Source organism: Grammomys surdaster, unplaced genomic scaffold (assembly GCF_004785775.1).
Source record: "Grammomys surdaster isolate TR1022 unplaced genomic scaffold, NIH_TR_1.0 130, whole genome shotgun sequence".
Classification (NCBI taxonomy): Eukaryota; Metazoa; Chordata; class Mammalia; order Rodentia; family Muridae; genus Grammomys; species Grammomys surdaster.
The window spans coordinates 3,869,247-3,886,797 of NW_021604588.1; the positions used below are offsets into that span (position 1 = coordinate 3,869,247).

General features: G+C 39.5%; 1 protein-coding gene across 2 annotated transcripts in view; it reads left to right on the plus strand.

Annotated features, from left to right (window-relative positions):
- Astn1 (astrotactin 1) overlaps nt 1–17,551 on the plus strand; it is a 308,690-nt gene continuing 291,139 nt past the window's right edge. Inside the window, exon 1 of one of the 2 annotated variants that reach the window (XM_028759116.1) lies at nt 1–589. In XM_028759116.1, coding sequence (XP_028614949.1) covers nt 307–589 — 283 coding nt within the window. In that variant the 5' untranslated portion in view covers nt 1–306. The remainder of the gene's footprint in view (nt 590–17,551) is intronic. The other variant, XM_028759110.1, reaches the window with a different exon arrangement.

Sequence of the window (17,551 nt, forward strand, 5' to 3'; positions counted from 1 at the left end):
AGAATCCCCAGCTCTCTTCCTCTTTCCTCCCAACATCCTTCCTTTCCTTTTTTGTCCCCCCTCCCCATCAACCCCCCTTTCCTTTCCCCAGATAAGCAGCTCCGGGAAACAAAGAGCCAGGCTCTCCAGACCTCAGCGCTGGAACCTAGGGCTCTCTGAGAAGCATCTCATCTCGGGGACCAGGGCTCTCAAGCTCCGCGTCCCCTCCCCAACCTCCCCCGCCTCCCTTGCTTGCTCGCTGCTCCCTCCCTGCTGGCTGCCTCCCCCACCATCGCAGCGCTGGGAGGAAGGCGGCCAGGGCTCAAGATGGCTTTAGCCAGGCTCTGCGCCCTCTTCGCCTGCTGCTGGGGGCCGGTTGCGGTGCTGGCCACAGCTGCCGGCGATGTGGATCCATCCAAGGAGCTGGAGTGCAAGCTCAAGAGCATCACTGTGTCGGCACTGCCCTTCCTGCGCGAGAACGACCTGAGCATCATGCACAGTCCCTCGGCCTCGGAACCCAAGCTTCTCTTCTCTGTGCGCAATGACTTCCCCGGAGAAATGGTCGTGGTGGACGACCTAGAGAACACGGAGCTACCGTACTTCGTGCTGGGTGAGTCCCGGAAAAGGTGGAAGAGGCCGGAGGAGGCGCTGGACAGGCGTCCCCCCTCCCCCCTTGGCCCGTTCCACACATCCACTTGCTGTGGCCACTTCCCCTCCCCCACAATACCTCCCTGGATCCGCCCCACTCCTGGACCTTTCTTCACACCCACTTGCAGGCCAGCACTTGGGCCTCAGTGCACCTGATGTCTCCCCAAATCCAATCTGGAGACCTGACCCTTCCCTCTTAGTTGCCTTGCCCCAAAGGAACAGGTTGCTAAGAGAGTCTCTGAAACCTTTCTCAGTCTTGAGCTGTGAGTTTTCATTCAGGAACACAACTGAACAGCGTCAGTTTCCAGCCCAACTCTCATAGGCCTCTCTCGCGCTGCTTGCATGCCACATGCTTCACATCCTTGGACACCCAGACCCACCCACAGCTATCCCCCAGGCTTTGGGAACAGGAGTTCTGTGGTCATCTTGCCAGCATGTGCATACTTTACTGCTAGGGCTGATCCTCACTCCTCAGGGCTTGCATACCCTTCCTTCCAAACAAATTTCTTATGAGCCTGGAGTTTATCTTGGGAAGTTGTACCTTCATGGCTAAATCTAACAACCTTTTTATTGGGGTGCCTCCACCTCTCCATGACATTTTAAAGTGTCTCCTAAGGAAATGGTCCAACTGTGTGACCCATTGTTACTATTGCTCTCCTCGTTCTCCTAACTACCCTAGGTAGGTATAGCTATTCCTGCACACAGAATGGAATGGCTTCACTTTCCTTTTGTTTACATCTCTCTGATCCCTTTCTCCTAATTTTCTTAGGTCTCAAAATTTCCTCAGCCCCTGCATCTTATGTCCCTTTGACACTGCTCCTCTTGTTTTCATGACAAGAGTCTTGTCAAGCATCACAGGCTCATGTGACTTAGGTAACACATCTCTCTACTTCTCCATCTGAAGCTTTACGTCTCTCCGTGCTGCCTGCACCTACTGTGCACTCCCTTTCCTCGGAGTACAATTGCAAAGTCTTACAATATGCGTCATATATCCCAATGTTGTCCAGGAGAAGGGTTAAAAGTAACCATAACTCGGGGAGAGAGAGAGAGAGAGAGAGAGAGAGAGAGAGAGAGAGAGAGAGAGAGAGAGAGAGAGAGAGAGAGAATATCAATCCAGAATACTATCACATTTACTTAATGTCCTACAAACTCAAATTCACTTTGCAGGAACATGGTTCCCTGCTGGCCATGTGTAGGTTGAAACCACAGGTGAAATTAGAACCTTCCTGCTGTTCTTCTTTTACAAAGATTCATCTTTATACTGAGAGAAAAAAAAAAGAGTACTGAGAGAAAAAAAAAAGAGTAGGTGAGTAAGCCCTCCTTTTTGAGTCACAATGGAGAAGTAATTTTAAAGATTGCCTGGTCCTATGAAAAGTTCATTTACAGTTCCTGGAGTGCAACTCAGTTAAACCCAGTGAATCCAACCTACACACTTGAATGGATTATTTTATTTATTTATTTTTGCAGGAAAAATACCAATAACATAATAAAAACTGGAGGCTGGCTAGCAACAGGAACCGTGGCTGGGCTTCTCAGTGCAGCATACAATTTGTTGAGTTATTCAGTGGATATAAAGTTCTGTTGAAATCATGCTGATGTGCAAATTCAATCTGTTCTTTGTGCTTTGGGAGAATGAATGTGGAGAATTATATATTCCTTAAGGAGGCTGTTTGGGGTTCTGCATGCAGTATTTACTGTGCATAAAGGTGGACACACATGGATGAAAGGGGGAGGTTGGGCTAGCAGCCACTCAGAATGCTACTTCTTTTTCTGAAGAATTCCAAACCCAGGCCTGTATATAGACCTATATGAGCTAGATGTCCAAAGCTTAGATGTTCAATAATTGGTTTCCTGTGCCTTTGTACAAAGCTGCCCACTGCAGCACCCTGTTGGGGTTGCTATGGTAACCTGCTGCACTAAGGCATTAACACAGAAGCACAGGCACTGTCACTTCAGGACCAGAAAGTGCAAGGTTGTTCTTCAACTTCCCAGGTGCCAAAATACTCTCAGAACCAGTGATTTGCTGGCATCTGTCTGTCCATTTTGTCCTGGAATTCCAAAGGAGAAGTATCTAAAGGAACAGAAAGGGAGAGGAGTCCAAGTGCATGGAGGACAAACTGAAGGATACTTGTTCTTAAAGTTAACTTTTGTGATCCTGAGAGCTGCAAGTCAAGATTCATAGCGAGGGAAGTAATAATCTGGGTGTAGATCTTGTCTCACACTTCTCTGGTGGGAGACTTGCTTCCAGTTAGTAGTTATGGGAATTTATGAAGTTCTTACTTCTTAGCTCTCTTTGGAGCTATCAGGACACAGAAGTTAACCACAACATCCCTGGCCCCAGGTACCTTCTACTCATCAGGAGCACAAAGATACTTGTAAGAACTGTAATCATACCAAGTTGTGTGTTTGGATGTTGACAAGCATAAGAATGCCAAGGAAATAGATGCTCCTGGGAGAATAGCATGCTCCATGGAGTGTGTGCTTAGCAGTGCTTTGACCAAAATCAGGTCCTGTCACTCCTGGAAAAAAAAATGAGAATAAAAGAAGAAACAAGTGTTGGCTTTCTTGTGCTTTGAGTCCTACCATTTCAATGAGTCATACACTTTTCCCATTCCAAGCAAAGGCCTTAATAAGTGATCTTGCTGCCAACTTTTCAAGCCTCACATCCTCCCAAGTCATTTACAGTTTTTGGGATCCTTTAAAGACTTTGCACACACCTTCATCTCCCTTGAGGGCTCTCTGTCTTTCCCTGCTCACAGGTGTCCTGTTGCATGAACATTGCACCTATATAACCTTTCTGTGAAGTCTTCCCTAAGCCCTCCACAGACCACTATCATCTGGAATACTATTGCATTTTTTGTTTACAAAAAGTACAATATATATTGTATATACACATAAACACACACACATGTTAATAAAGTAAAAGGTAGATTTGACTTGGCTTTATCTAGAAGTGAAGGTATTTGCAGTCATGTGGAAAGGTTAGTCCACAGGATAGTGGTGACTATAAGTACTTGGATATAGAAATAACCTGGCTATGTATGAAGACTACCCTGACTAGAGTGGAGCCTAGATATGGGAAGAGTGGGAACTGCATGTGGGTCTGGAGAGTAAGGCATGGCTCTCCATAGGTCAGGCAGGAAGAGCTGACCTGACCTGGAAACAGTGAGATGGGGCCGCAGAGGCTGTCTCAGCTACCAGCCCTGTCAATTTTACTTGTAAGATGTGGTAGTGTAGAAGGACTCCTTGCATCCTGTTCCTTAAGGTGAGAGCTGCAGACTGTGGTACAAAGGTAAGGTGGCACTGTAAGTTCCATCTTCTTTATCTATACATAGTTTTGAATTAGAATGTTTATATTCAGGTCCTGACATCTCTAGCTTTGCCTTTCCACAAATATGAATTTTATTGTGGCAGACTGTCTTCTTTATGGTACTTATCAGACAACTCCAAGTCAGATAATCTAAACCTCTGCTTTCAGATGTGTTGTGAAGAGTCTTAAAGTATTGCAAAGCAACTGTAATTTCGAACTAAAAATATTTGAGTACATAAGCCATATTATCCTCTTGGGAGATTTCAAATGTTTACCAGACTAATATCTCAACTAAAAATTGTGTCTTGGCTTTCATAGAAGTGGGCATTCCTGCTTTGGGAGCATATTTGATCTTGGAATACAGTTAATATGAAGAATGACATCCAAATTTTCAGTGTTACAGATAAGATGTGCTTATTACTCCCAATGCTAGCTGAAGACGGTGTTCTTCTGCTTCAAATCAACTCTTGAGCCTTTGCATATATAGACCTTAACAAAGAGACAGCTTGTCCTTGAGCCTTGGCATCTTGCATCAGCTATCATGGATTTCATGAAAGAAAAGTACACCTAAGGATGAATCAGCCTGTATTCGTGTAGCAAGGATCCACATACAAGATGCCATCAAAGGTGTCTAGAGTAGTCCAGTGTGGTGGTTAAAAGAACAGGCTATGAAGACAGATGTGGTGTCAGCCTCTGATTTACCATCCATTCCAATAGTGGAGAAGAGTTAGGGCTATTGGGGTAAACAAAGCGTTTGGGGTCCACTTGTTAATAATGGATTGACCTGTCTATCACTTAAACTTAGGATAGTTGATATGACATTTAGTCCTTTCTCTATGCTTTTTAATGTATGGTTTAATTTTTTCAAAAATTATCCTTTTACATAAATAAAGGATCCCTGGCAATGACGAAGATAAAGAAAACACATTTGCCTGCTTTATACAAAGAGATTCTTTGTGTGCACCTTCTTCTAGAACATCTTTGTCCGCTTAGCCTTTCCTCACTCAAGCCTCACTGCAGAGGGTGAACTCCATCAAGAAACACCTAATAAGTTTGATTTGGTTTTGAAGAATTGGAGAGGTTCTTATTTCTAGTCCTGTTCTGTTACTACTTGGAGGTATTCTATGGCATCCACAGGCATGATGAATAAGCCAGTTGATGATGACAATATGTCAATATTCTGGGAAGTGTCACCTCGAAATGCAAATAATGTATGAAGGGGTGGAACCATGGGCCCATACAAAACCACCATGTTTAGCTCTCATATGAAGCCTCTGACTTTTGTTACATGGTCTTGTGCTGCTTAGAATTTACCATCAGAGCCCAGTGAGCTATCATGTAGTGAGCAACTGGCTTCAGATTTAACACTGGACAGCATTTTCTCCTTACAGGTGGGCTTTGGACTAACTGTAAGCGATTGAAGTACTTCACTATTCCTAGCTTCCTCTCATACATCTGTACACTTCCCATTGAAAGAGGAACTTTAAAACGTATTTCCGTTATTTACTTTGCTTCTCCATACAGTGAACTGTTTAGATTACCAGTGAGCAAGTTGATATGGAGTTGCTGCCTCATCTGAGACACAGTGGAATGAATGATAGCAATCTTAAGCTGGAGGTTTCAGCACTTGAACAACACACACAAGCAGATCACACTAATTTATAGTATTGAGAGAGCTATTATTTACTGTTTCTCCATAGAAATGTAGATTTTTTTTACATCAAAGGAGTTTTGAATGCAGGAATGATGAATTTTTATGATGCTTCAAGTGTTCAAGATCTGCTGATACAGCTTAAATTCAAGACATTGGAGCTTATGAAAGAAAAATAAATACAAGCTTAATTTCTTTATTCCTCTTTGGAGGGAAGATTGAGATCTTGTTTTATAGAGCAAAAATATATACATGCATATGCATACATGTGTATGTATATGTATGCACACACACATATTCCCTCCCTTGCTTCTTCCTCTATCGATTTTTTTCTTTTATCCCTTCTTCCCTTCCCTACTTTTGAATATGATTAAAATTAAATGGCTAAGAGTTTCTCAGTTAACTGTCAGTTTATGAGGAAGAACTTGGTACATTTTCAGCAGAGACATGTCAAATCTTTTTACTTTTGTACCACATTCAGATAGATGCCCACAGATTACAAGTTAACCTTCCAGACTGTAAACCTATGACAGTTTCTAATGCATTACAATGACATCTACCACCATATGAATTTTATTACAATTATGACGTAGATTAAAATTTTTATAAGAAAATCAAAACATCTTCATGAGGATTTCTTTTCACAGAACACACTTCATAAAAATTAGATTATTGTTCATGGATATCTGAATTGATACCACAACTTTTGTAAAAGTGGGCTTGAAAATGAGACCACTCTAAGACTAAGCAGTTTCACTTCTAGCTACATAATCCACAGCACAGAAAGTCTTTAGCGTATACCAGAAATATTTGCAGCAATGCTATTGGTAATAGCAAAACCTACAAGCATCATTAGTTGAAGACGGGAAGTAAATATGTTGACCCACTCATGATGTGTCATCTTGTATGGTGGAGTCATCTTGTGTGACGACAGGTACAAAGTGATCAAATGTTTATGCAAAGCAAGGATACAAAAGACAAAATGAGCAGAATCACAGCTAAGAGAAGATCTTAGTGATAAGGGGAGGAGTAAAGGGAACTTTGAAGATGATGACAGAATTATTTTCTTTTATAGTTTTGAAAACCATGCTTCATTATTTAGAACATAGATACATGATCACTCAGGCTCTCCTCCTGTTAACCTTTTATAGTAGTCTGATGTTCTTGTGACAGCTGTAGAACCAGCTTTTGGCTTTCTGCTTAGGGTCCCGAGCACGATACTGCATTCCGTTTACGTGTCCTGTTTCCTTAGGCTTCTCTTGCCAATGACAGGTTCTCAGACTTGTTCTTAATGGCCTTGGCTGGTTCTTAATGTTCTTCCATTGGGATTCCTCTGAACTTTTCCCGATAATTAGAAGAGATGTGGCGTTTGAAGAAGGCATATTCTGTCATTTTTATTATATGATAGCAGCATGGCTGATCACAGGTGCTGGTGATCTTGACTACTTAGTGAGGCTGTGCTGTGAGGTCACTGCTGTAGAGGTTCACTCTTCTCCTCATTCTGAACGCAACTCCAGCACAATACATTGCCCACAGACCACACTAAACTACTTATTTTATAGGCTTAATGTCTGCATTAATTATTTAGAATCATCCTATATGAGAGAATTGTATTTTCTGTTTATTTATTTATTTATTTATTTATTTATTCATTCATTCATTCATTCATTCATCATTCATAACAAATGGACTTATAAATACTTATTTTATACACTGGGAAATATTTATTTTATATTTGGGGTTTTAATTCAATACTATTCTATTGATTTTATTGTGCAAATTGCTTGTTCTAGCTTTGTCTAATGGGAACTCCCTCAGTAGGCTCCTGTGCATTTCACATGCCTCTGTTAGTGTGGATTTTTGTTTTGGACTATTCTTACTTTTAGCTAACATAAGTTCTTTTAGGTTTATCACAGATTCCCCCCCCCCCGCCACATACCTGACATGGTTCTATCTTTCAGGAACACTAACACTGATTCCTTTTTTTTTTGGAAATGGTATTAAAAATCAAGATATAGGCACCAGGAATTATTTTATGCACTGACTAGGTATATTATTGTTTTGACCCTGTCATCTGGCACATCAAAGGAACAAACTACATAATGACTCGTCCACCCATGAATGCAGAGACCATTTCTATAGGTAACAACTATAGGTGGATCAAGTTAAGCATCAGTTCATACTGACCACTCTAACTCTATTCTACTCTCTATATTATTAATGGATTCATGAATCACTCTACAGTTTCTTTCCTTAGTACCTTACTTCCACGATGGGGAAACCCAGTTCTGATCATCTGCCATCCAGTTATTTAAAATTTCAATTCCAAGATGCAGTTTGTAGCGGTTATTAATTAGAACTGCTTACCCACAAATGACTAACAATGAGAGTACAGTTTTCGGTACACTTTCTTTTTTGCTTTATTTTTAAACACTACTCATTTCCAAACTTGCTTGGGTCAGCATGTACCCCTCACTACCTTTACTGAGACTATTCAGACATCTATAATAGTGTTAATGTTTTTGTTGCATTCTGCAGCCTATCTTAGGGTCCTTGAATCTCCTGAGTGATTTCTTTTATTATAGTTTTCTGGCATTAGAGTTGGCTCTTGGCACTCTAAAGTTACATATATTGATAAATGCTCATGTGTTGGTGCCTCTCATTTTTTCTTGTGTGATATTATATCCATGGTTATGGTATTATAAAATAATTAGACTATCCTACAAAAATACCCAGGTCTTCCTTCTTCTCATCTTTACTGCCTTAACCCTAGAAACTGGGAAGGACTGAAATCTGTCTCTTCAGTTGCATCCAGGAATATTTTTCTTCAGTGTCTTTCTTCGTCTCATAATTTTTCTTCACATGTTCAGGAAGTTATCTTGACTCCTAGAAGTGTTGATACGTTTGACACACACATTTGTTATCTTGGCAGAATTCTTGCTCTGATCCTGTGTGGTTACAACAGGGCAAACAACGAACTTGGTAATAGGATTGTTTCCCAGTTTTTCAGGGAACATTTGTGGGTGTTTGTTTGTTTGTTTGTTTGTCTTTAATGATGCTCATACCCTTGATGTCTGCAGCAGCATTCTTCTTATAGATTTGTACCCGAAGAAGTTCATATTTGCTAGAAGTCTTAGTGAACATACATTGAGTGTCTCCTTTTTTTAGAAAAATCTCTTCTATTTGTCAAAGAAGTTGTTCTGGCTGAAGGCTGTATATAAGTTTTGTGTACTTACTTTTCTTTGTGTTTGTGCATATTTATTGTGATCACGATGTAGGAATTTATGCTAAAAATATTCTCTAGTTCACAGCTTAGTTTTAAGTCTATGTAAGCCTCTCTTTCCAAAGTTTTATTAGTTTATCCGGGCATCAATTTCACTTTATCTTTGTTCCTAATTCCTATTTAGTGTTCCTTGTAAAAATATTTAATATGTGTGTGGGGGGGGGTATGTGTGCATGTGTGTGCACATGTGGATGCATTTGTGTGTGCATTTGTGTGTGTGCATGTGTGTGGGAGTGCAGGTGTTCCGTGAAACATTGTACATGTGGGGATCACAGGACAACTTATGAGAGTCTTTTCTTTCCTACTGCTGTGTGTATTGAGGGGGGGGTTGAATTCAATAACTCAGGGCTGTATGCAAGCACCTTTACCTGCCAAGTCATTTTGCTGTCCCACAACTAGACTTTACATTTTTATTTATTTATGTATTTATCTATAGAATTAGACTCATTTAATGTGTGATGGCCTTGAACTTCTGATCCTCATCTCTACCTCCTAAGCTGGGACTACAGGTGTGCTTGACCACGCCTCTTTTCCTTATTTAGTCACTACTATATTTATTAAGACTTAATCATGTTATGATACACGATTTTTGACCACTTTTATCTAACAGTAATGTTACTGTTTTATGTCTGCCTTATCCAATATGGTAGTTTCGAATAACATGTACCTGTTCAGAACTGCAAATTTAGCTAGTGCAGTGACAGAATAAGTACATTTTAATTTTTAACTTTGAATTAGTTAACTCTCAAGTAAGCTCAGATGTACATAGTGCTCAGACATATATAGCCTACCATATCTAGCAGTGCATATAAGGAATACTGGCGCCAAAGTTCAAAGGAATACAACTGACGCCATAGTTCAAAGGAATACAACTGCTGTAGAACACCCGATTGTGGATATTGACCATATTTTATTAGCTCCATGGATGGCGGACACACAGGTTGCCTCTTACTGCCTACTACTGGATACAATGCTGTGATTATTATCATTGTGCATATCTTCTGAGGTACTTTGGGAGGGAAATTCATATATGTCAGGAGGAGAATTTCTGATCATAAAGATAATGAATACATAACAAGATTGTCAGTTTGCACTTGAATGGGTACATCAGTCTGGGTTCTCATCAGCAATATATGAAGGTTTCTATATCCCCACACTTCGTAGTTATCAGTTCACAGCTGTGTGATATTTGTCAGTCCACTAGACTAACATCCCATTGCTAGTCAGTTTTGTATGTTACAAGTACTCAGATACTTGGTAGGTTATTCTTTTTCCTATAATGTCAGTTATAAGCATTCTACATAAAGTTTGTTCCCCTTGATTATATTTGTTTTGTTTGTTTCTGTGGTAATCTCATATTGCCTAGGCGGGCCTTTACTTCCCAAGTTCTGGATTGAAACCTGTGCATCACCATGTAAGAACTTGTTTGTTCATTTTGTTACTAGGTTTGGAAAAGACTTGGAATTTATAAAATTAAAAGCATTAATTATTGTTATTTTTTAGATTTTACACTTTTTCGAAGTTTAGCTGAGAATATTTTGTACATGTTTTAAGATTTTAATCTGATTCATAAGTTTTCTTTTAAATCCTAATGTTTATCCTTTAAATGTTTAATAGATCTCGAGCTTATTCTGGTAGGAGGCATGTCATATTTGCTTGTTCAGATATGCTATGAGAAGTAATACATTAGCTATCTCTATAGTTGCTCAGATGTTGGTATCATTCATTAAGTGGCCACAGGTTTCCCTCCGATTTGAGATGTCACCTTTACTATATACCCATTTGATAATTTTTAGATCTGAGTCTGAAATTAGGTTAAGTTAAATAAAAGTTAGCATATTAAAGAAGAATTGAGTTTTTCCTTCACAAAGAATATTTTTATAATTAAATGTTTTTCAGTATTTATAGAACTGACGATAGGATTGTAGTCTGTGATGGTTTACATATGCTTTGCCCAGAGAGTGGCACTATTAGGAGGTGTGGCCTTGTTAGAGTAGGTGTGATCTTGTTGGAGTAGGTGTGTCACTGTGGGCTTGTGCCTTAAGACTGTCACCCTAGCTACCTGGAAGCCAGTCTTCTCCTGTTTGCCTTTGAAACAAGATAAAGACGCTCAGGTCCTCCTAAACCATTCCTGACTGGATGGTGCCATGCTCCCACCTTGATAATAATGGACTGAAACTCTGAATCTGTAAGCCAGCCCCAATTAAATAATGTCCTTTGTAAGAGTTGCCTTGGTCACAGTGTCTCTTCATAGCAGTAAAATCCTAACTAATACATTGTCCTTGGATTTATTTGAAAAATAAATTATATACACAGATTTTTTCATTTTGAACTGCTTTTGCATTTGTGAAACAGTCTTCACCTGGTAATAATTAATTGTTCTTTGAATATGAAATTGGATTTTGTTTAATAATATTTTATGAAGAGTACGTTGCACCACTATTTCTAAGTGAGGCTATTCTTAGGTTTTCTGACTGTGTAACCTTTGTCAGAATTTAGTATCAGTTTTACATTTGCTCCATAAAAGTAATTGCTTCTTTTTTCTAGAACAATTTAAACAGCATTGAAATGATCTATGATGTCTAAATCATTACCTGGAGATGGGATGATAATAATGACCAAGTTGGGAATTAGTGACTTTGTTAGTGAGATAATGAACATGGAAGTAATAGAGAAAAGTCAAAGGACGCTGGGATATATGACTGGGTCCTAGGACTTGGGTCAGAAATAATGAGCTATAGCTTAAGGAACCAAGTAATAGAAAGAGTAAATAAAAAATAGGTCAAAGGATGTAAATAAATATTTACATAAGATTTTGGTGCCATCTGTGAAAGTGACAACACATAGTTGAAGGGACATGAGATTAGACATGTACATCCTAGCAGTACCTAGTGGAATTTGTGTTTAACTCTTTCTAGACTGCAGGTATGATTGACACATTATCTAGCTTCCCTGAGACTCTATTTCCACTGTATGGAATTTAATCTGTATGCACAGGGCATCTTTTGGTACACTGCAAGTCAGCACACTGTGGTCCTGACTGAGGCTTTGGGTCTTCCTGCTTTCCCTGCATATAAATTCCCTCAGACTCATTCTTTATCCTATTATTTCCTCTTCTTCTTTCTCTGCCTTACTCTTTTTTTTCCTGTGTCCCCCTTTTTGTCCTTTTTAGTATGTCCTGGGTGACTAATGTTGTGAATCTTGATTTTTAAATTGCCCTAGGAAGTTAATAAAGCACATTGGTGTATGTGTGTGAGCGTATTTTTAGAGCTCATGGGATCATGAGTCTTGAGGACTAGGACTTAATCAATGGTTTACTTCTTTGATGGGCTCAAAATTTAAGTAGATTATTGGGAGATGTTGGAACTGGTAAAAGTGTGGTCTGGTTGGAAGAAGTTGATTGGTAGCAGTATGCCTTTGAAAGCTATATTTTGGCCATTACTCTTTCTTATTGTTTATTCCTTTATGCTTCCTGGTCCACACGAGATGAAGAGCTTTTCATCCACCCATATCTTTTCTCTGTGATGTTTTCGACATGCCACGGACCTAAAGCAATGGAGTGACCCTGTACTAAAACCTCTGAAACTGTGGCTGGAATAAGTCCTATTTCAACTTGTTTCTCTCAAGTACTTGTCACAGGAACAAAAGTGTGACTAGCACAGTGGCTCTTTTATTCTAGCACTACAAAGGGGCATACTCTGACGGAGTGCCATAGGTAAGTGACATGCTGCACACTCTCAGACGTTTCCCATGCCTATGGATGGATGGCTACTGTCTTCGCCATGCCATTGCAGATTCTATTGGATGAATTCTCAGTATCAGAGCCATGTATGGACTCCAGAGTTCACGGAATATAAGACATATGCATAAATATAAATCCTAGATATGGGGATACTTCTTAAGTGAGATTTTTAAATGGGCACGATAGGTTAGCTTTCTGGACAAAAACAAGAGACTGTGTAAAAGCAACTAAATGGAGAAAGGCTTATGCCTCCGTCAGGTGACAATCCGAGGATCAGTGTTGAAGTTTGGCAGAATTTTCTGCTTTATTCAATTGTTTAGAAGCCTATGATTCTTCCATCTCATTCCTCTGCTATCCTTGAAGCCAGTATCCTCCTCTGTGGTAAAGCAGCTCACAAGAATGCAGGAACTTGCTGGAAGGGGAAGGGCTGATGCTCAGAATAAGGCTTTTTAATTTAAGGAAAAGAGGAAATGCCACATACCATACCTGGAAATGCTAGGTGACCGAATACTAGATTTAATTCGAGAAAATGAAAAAAAAACTGAAAAGACTATCTATCTATCTATCTATCTATCTATCTATCTATCTATCTTCAAAATAAGCATCCTTTGTACATATGGAACTCAGCTATCATTGCAGAACAGCACTCATTTTGGGGAGTTTATCTCTTCACTTCTGCCACTATCTCCCTTCCTTCTTGTCCCATTTATTAGTGTCCAGGCTATTCAACAGTGATTGTGTTTGGCCCTGGCCCTGTTTTTCTTTCAATCTGTCTCTTGCCTTTATACAAGCCTATTAACTGTGTTGACCTAGGTTAACAAGTGTTTTCCGAAAAGACAGGTGGTAAATATTTTCAATCTTAAGCCACTTGGTGTCTATAACAACTCAGTGGATTATAGTGAAGAGGCACCCGTAGATATTAGGTAAATATAACAGGTGAATGAATCACTGTAGCTGTGCTCTGTTAAAATTGTTATTTAGAGAAACCAGCAAGTGACCTGAGCATTATAGCAGGCCAGCCTTTCATACAGACAGTACATCTAATATCCTGGTTTAAAATTACTTGGACATCCCCCCCACACAATTCCACCTTCAAAACTGCATTTTGTACACATATCACTGTGGTCACACTCTCCTGATCCCTAAATGTGTCTGGCTCTGATACTGTCCCTACCTGTCATAGTTTCTATTTTTCAGCTTCTCTCATGCTCTCTCCCTTTCTGTCCCTCATTTGGTTCTTGGGAATTCTTCAGTTCATTGATCGCCTTGTATTCTCCATGTGTGTTAGAACACTCTGACACCATCCACTGCCTAATATACATTTTATCACTATAGTCAATTATATTGTTTTTCTAACTATTAAACATTCAGTGCTCAAATGAGCAGATGAGAATTGTCTCCCAAAATCTATGTGATCTTTCTTCCAGGTCTGGAGCAAATACTAAGCTTTATGTAGAAATGCTCTTACTTGTATGAACTTGAGGCTCTTTAATTATGTGAGGTATGATCTTGATTTCTTCCTGAAAATAGTTTATGAACTTTGTATTGACCTTGATGAACTTTCTCTCACATTTCCCTAGGGGACTATTTTAGATTTTTGCTAAAATAATTAAGTTCTCCATGTAATTCCTACATATTTATACTTGCCATGATGTTGTTTCATTGGTTATCTAACGTTTTCAGGTTATTAGGCATAAATGGCCTTTGATTTCTCTGCAACTCCAATCAAAAACTGTATAAATTCTGTTTCATTATAACCCCTCCCCCAATTTCTAAGAATTTCTATGTAGATATTGAGTCCCAACTGTGTCCCTTGAATTTGACAATATCATCAAAATTAAAGGAGACATAGCCATGTCACAGAAGCATGAATTCCACCTTCTCTGGTACCTCACTCTTTTGTGCTTTCCTTCTCTTCTAGACTTTCACTCTTTTCTCTAGGTCTCTCTCTTCATCTTATAAATGCCATCGAGTCTCTTTACCTGCCTGCCTGTGTGCACTCCTGGCTGGCTTCAGTCCCCTGATGTTAACCACAACTTGCCCCTTCCAGCCTCAGCATAGTAGCCCTTAACACTGTTGCTCTCCCTTGTTGAAGTGATGAGTGTGGGTTTCATTAGCAGATTCATAATAAGGTAATTGCAACAGCTTCAGGCATCACATCATGTGGGAAAATGTTCAGAGGAAGAGACAAGATTGATTTTGATCTTTCTGTTGAAAGAAAGGAGGCTGTATTGTCCCAGCAGGCCCTGGAAGCCACTCCTTTCCACTTTCTGGTCTAGTAAATAGAATAGAACGCTGCCTGCATGTCCTCAGACCAGTTTCTGTCCAGATTGATGCAGTATCTGATCAGATCTGAGAAAAACAAAATCAGGATCTGTTCTGACTCTGAAGTCAAACTCTGAGGCTCTTTGGACAGAGATCAGGTAAATGGGTGATCTCAAGGTCATTTCTACAACTCCCTCCTTCTACTTCAAAACAGTGACCTACCATTGACATTTGTGTCTTAACTCTGAATTGTTTCGATTCTTGTGTGTGTGTGTGTGTGTAGACATAAGTGTGTGTTGTATGTGTGTATTTGTGTGTGTTGTGTGTATATGTTTTAGTGTGTGTGAGTTATGTGTGAGTTATGTGAGTTATATGGGTGTCATATGTGTGTATTTGTGTGTGTGCTGTGTGTGTGTTGTGTGTATTTGTGCATACTTATATGTGTGTGTTCTGTGTATATGCATGCAGTGTGCATATGTACGTGTTGTATGTGTGTTTTTGTGTGTATTTGTGGATGCGTGTGTTTGTGTGTTTTATGTGTTTATTTGTGTGTGTGTATCTGTGTGTGTGTGTCTATGTGTGTGTGTGTATCTTAGCTGCAACCTCTTCCTCAAAAATTTTCGAGAGTTCCTTGCTTTTCATAGCACTCCAAGTATATTTCTTCAGTAATATTTTAATTTTAAAATAATAATTTCTCCATTTGACCACTGTATGAAGCTTCAAGATTCTTAAAGGAAGATAGTTTCTTAGCTAAGCACAGTGGTTCCTAAGTATAATACCAATGCTACCCAGGGGGTTGATAGTCAGTTCCAGGCCACCCCTGGCTTCACAGTGAGGTGCTGTTTCAAAACAAACAATCCAGAAAACATATCCTTAACCATTTCAGTGCCACAGCATCCAGCAGGATACTTAAATGTTTTCTGAAGCAGGTGCATAGTTGGTACACCTGACCTTGGTGCTGCTGATCTTCACCAGGCTAACTCCAGAGGCCTAGTGTCTAGCTCACTGAGTCTCAAAGGAATGTATCAGGCTCCCAGAGGTCAATGTGACCCTTGCAGAAGCTCTTTAAACTGAAATTGTCTCACCATAATATTAAGATATCACTGGGATTTTTTTCTGAGTTGCTATTTACATGGATTTAGGTTGTTGGAACTCATGGGAAAAACTGTAGATACTCTAACAGAAGTGAACACAGTCATATCAACTGTTGCGGCAGTCATTGTACTTTTTAAACCATACTCATGGGTTATTCTCACAGATCCAGTGTTTACTTGGGGATGACTAAAGTGAAGCAGTACAAACAATTCATTTGTTAGCTATTGACCCTTGTCTACATGTCCTCTGCTAGTCTTCAAATGGGAAATGCACATCTGCTCCAAGCTGCAGTGTGACTATCTGAGTCACAAGCTAAAGTACCTGCTTTTGTCTCGTCACAGAGTTTTTAGCTGAAGGAAAAATGGGCAGGAAAATTGTAGCTTTTCAAATGTATTTAACAAAATTTTTCTTCAAAATGAATAAAAAGAAGCTTGGTTAAGTAGCAAACACTAATGGTTTTGTTGCCAATGCTAACATTCAAGCTTCTAAGAGAAGCATTAGAATGTTATAAAGCTTGTGAAGGCCACAGGGACATTACAGTTTTCCAATACCAAAAGACTTTTCTGATGAAACCAGAAATAATAGTGAGAGAATTGTGAACCTGTAGTATGAAGTGGGCTGACATTTAGACAATCTATATAATTAGTATGTCCTGTTATTTTCCATGTATTGCTTCAAAAGCATGCATGAATAGAGAAAGTAGCTTCGGATTTCAAAACTGGCAGTGGATTTTTTACATCAAATGTGTACAGAAAGCTCACCTCCCAGTTTCTGCTCCCTTATAGCCCCTTACTACAACAAAATTGCTTTTTGAGACTTTATGTAGCATTGAGGAAAAATAACCACCACTGTTTATGATTTCATATCTGTTTTAAGCAGGATTGTCTTTATAAAATCCAACAAAAATAACTTGGTTCAGTGTAGAATCCAAGGTGAGAATCCATCTGACTTTTATTAAGACACCATTTAAAGATTTAAGAAAAAAAAATATATATATATATTTACGTATCTGTGTGTATGAGCAGGTGCATGTGGGTGCCTGTTGAGGGCAGAAGAAGGTATCAGATCCTTGGAGTTGTAGTTACAGTCAGTGGTTGTGAACTGTCTGATGTGTGTGCTGGGAACTGAATTCTAGATTTCTTCCAGAGCATTAGAAGTTCTTAGTGACTGAGCTCTCTCCAGCTCCTAAAACAGCACTTAAAAGCTTTGCAAAAATATGTTAGGAACTGCTATTTTAACTAGGCTTTGTTTTATAAATGTAATTATCTTTCACAGAATCCATGAGTAATGTTGCGTATAGCAGGGTCGCTATTATTTATAAACGGAAGAGTAAATATTTTAACTTCTCTCTGTTCTGGCTTCAGACATGGTATACTTTGATAGATACAGTCCACATGAACAGACACTCCCCATGGACTCTGTAAGGTTTGGACTGGAAAAGATTGTAGAGACCAAGAATGTGAGAACTACCAACCCAGATAAAAAAGGATCTCAGCTGGGACTGACCATGGTGCTCTAGAAAGGAGCCACTGCTTTTCATGTGGATGCTATAGCACTTGGCTTGCATCCCTCCTGTCA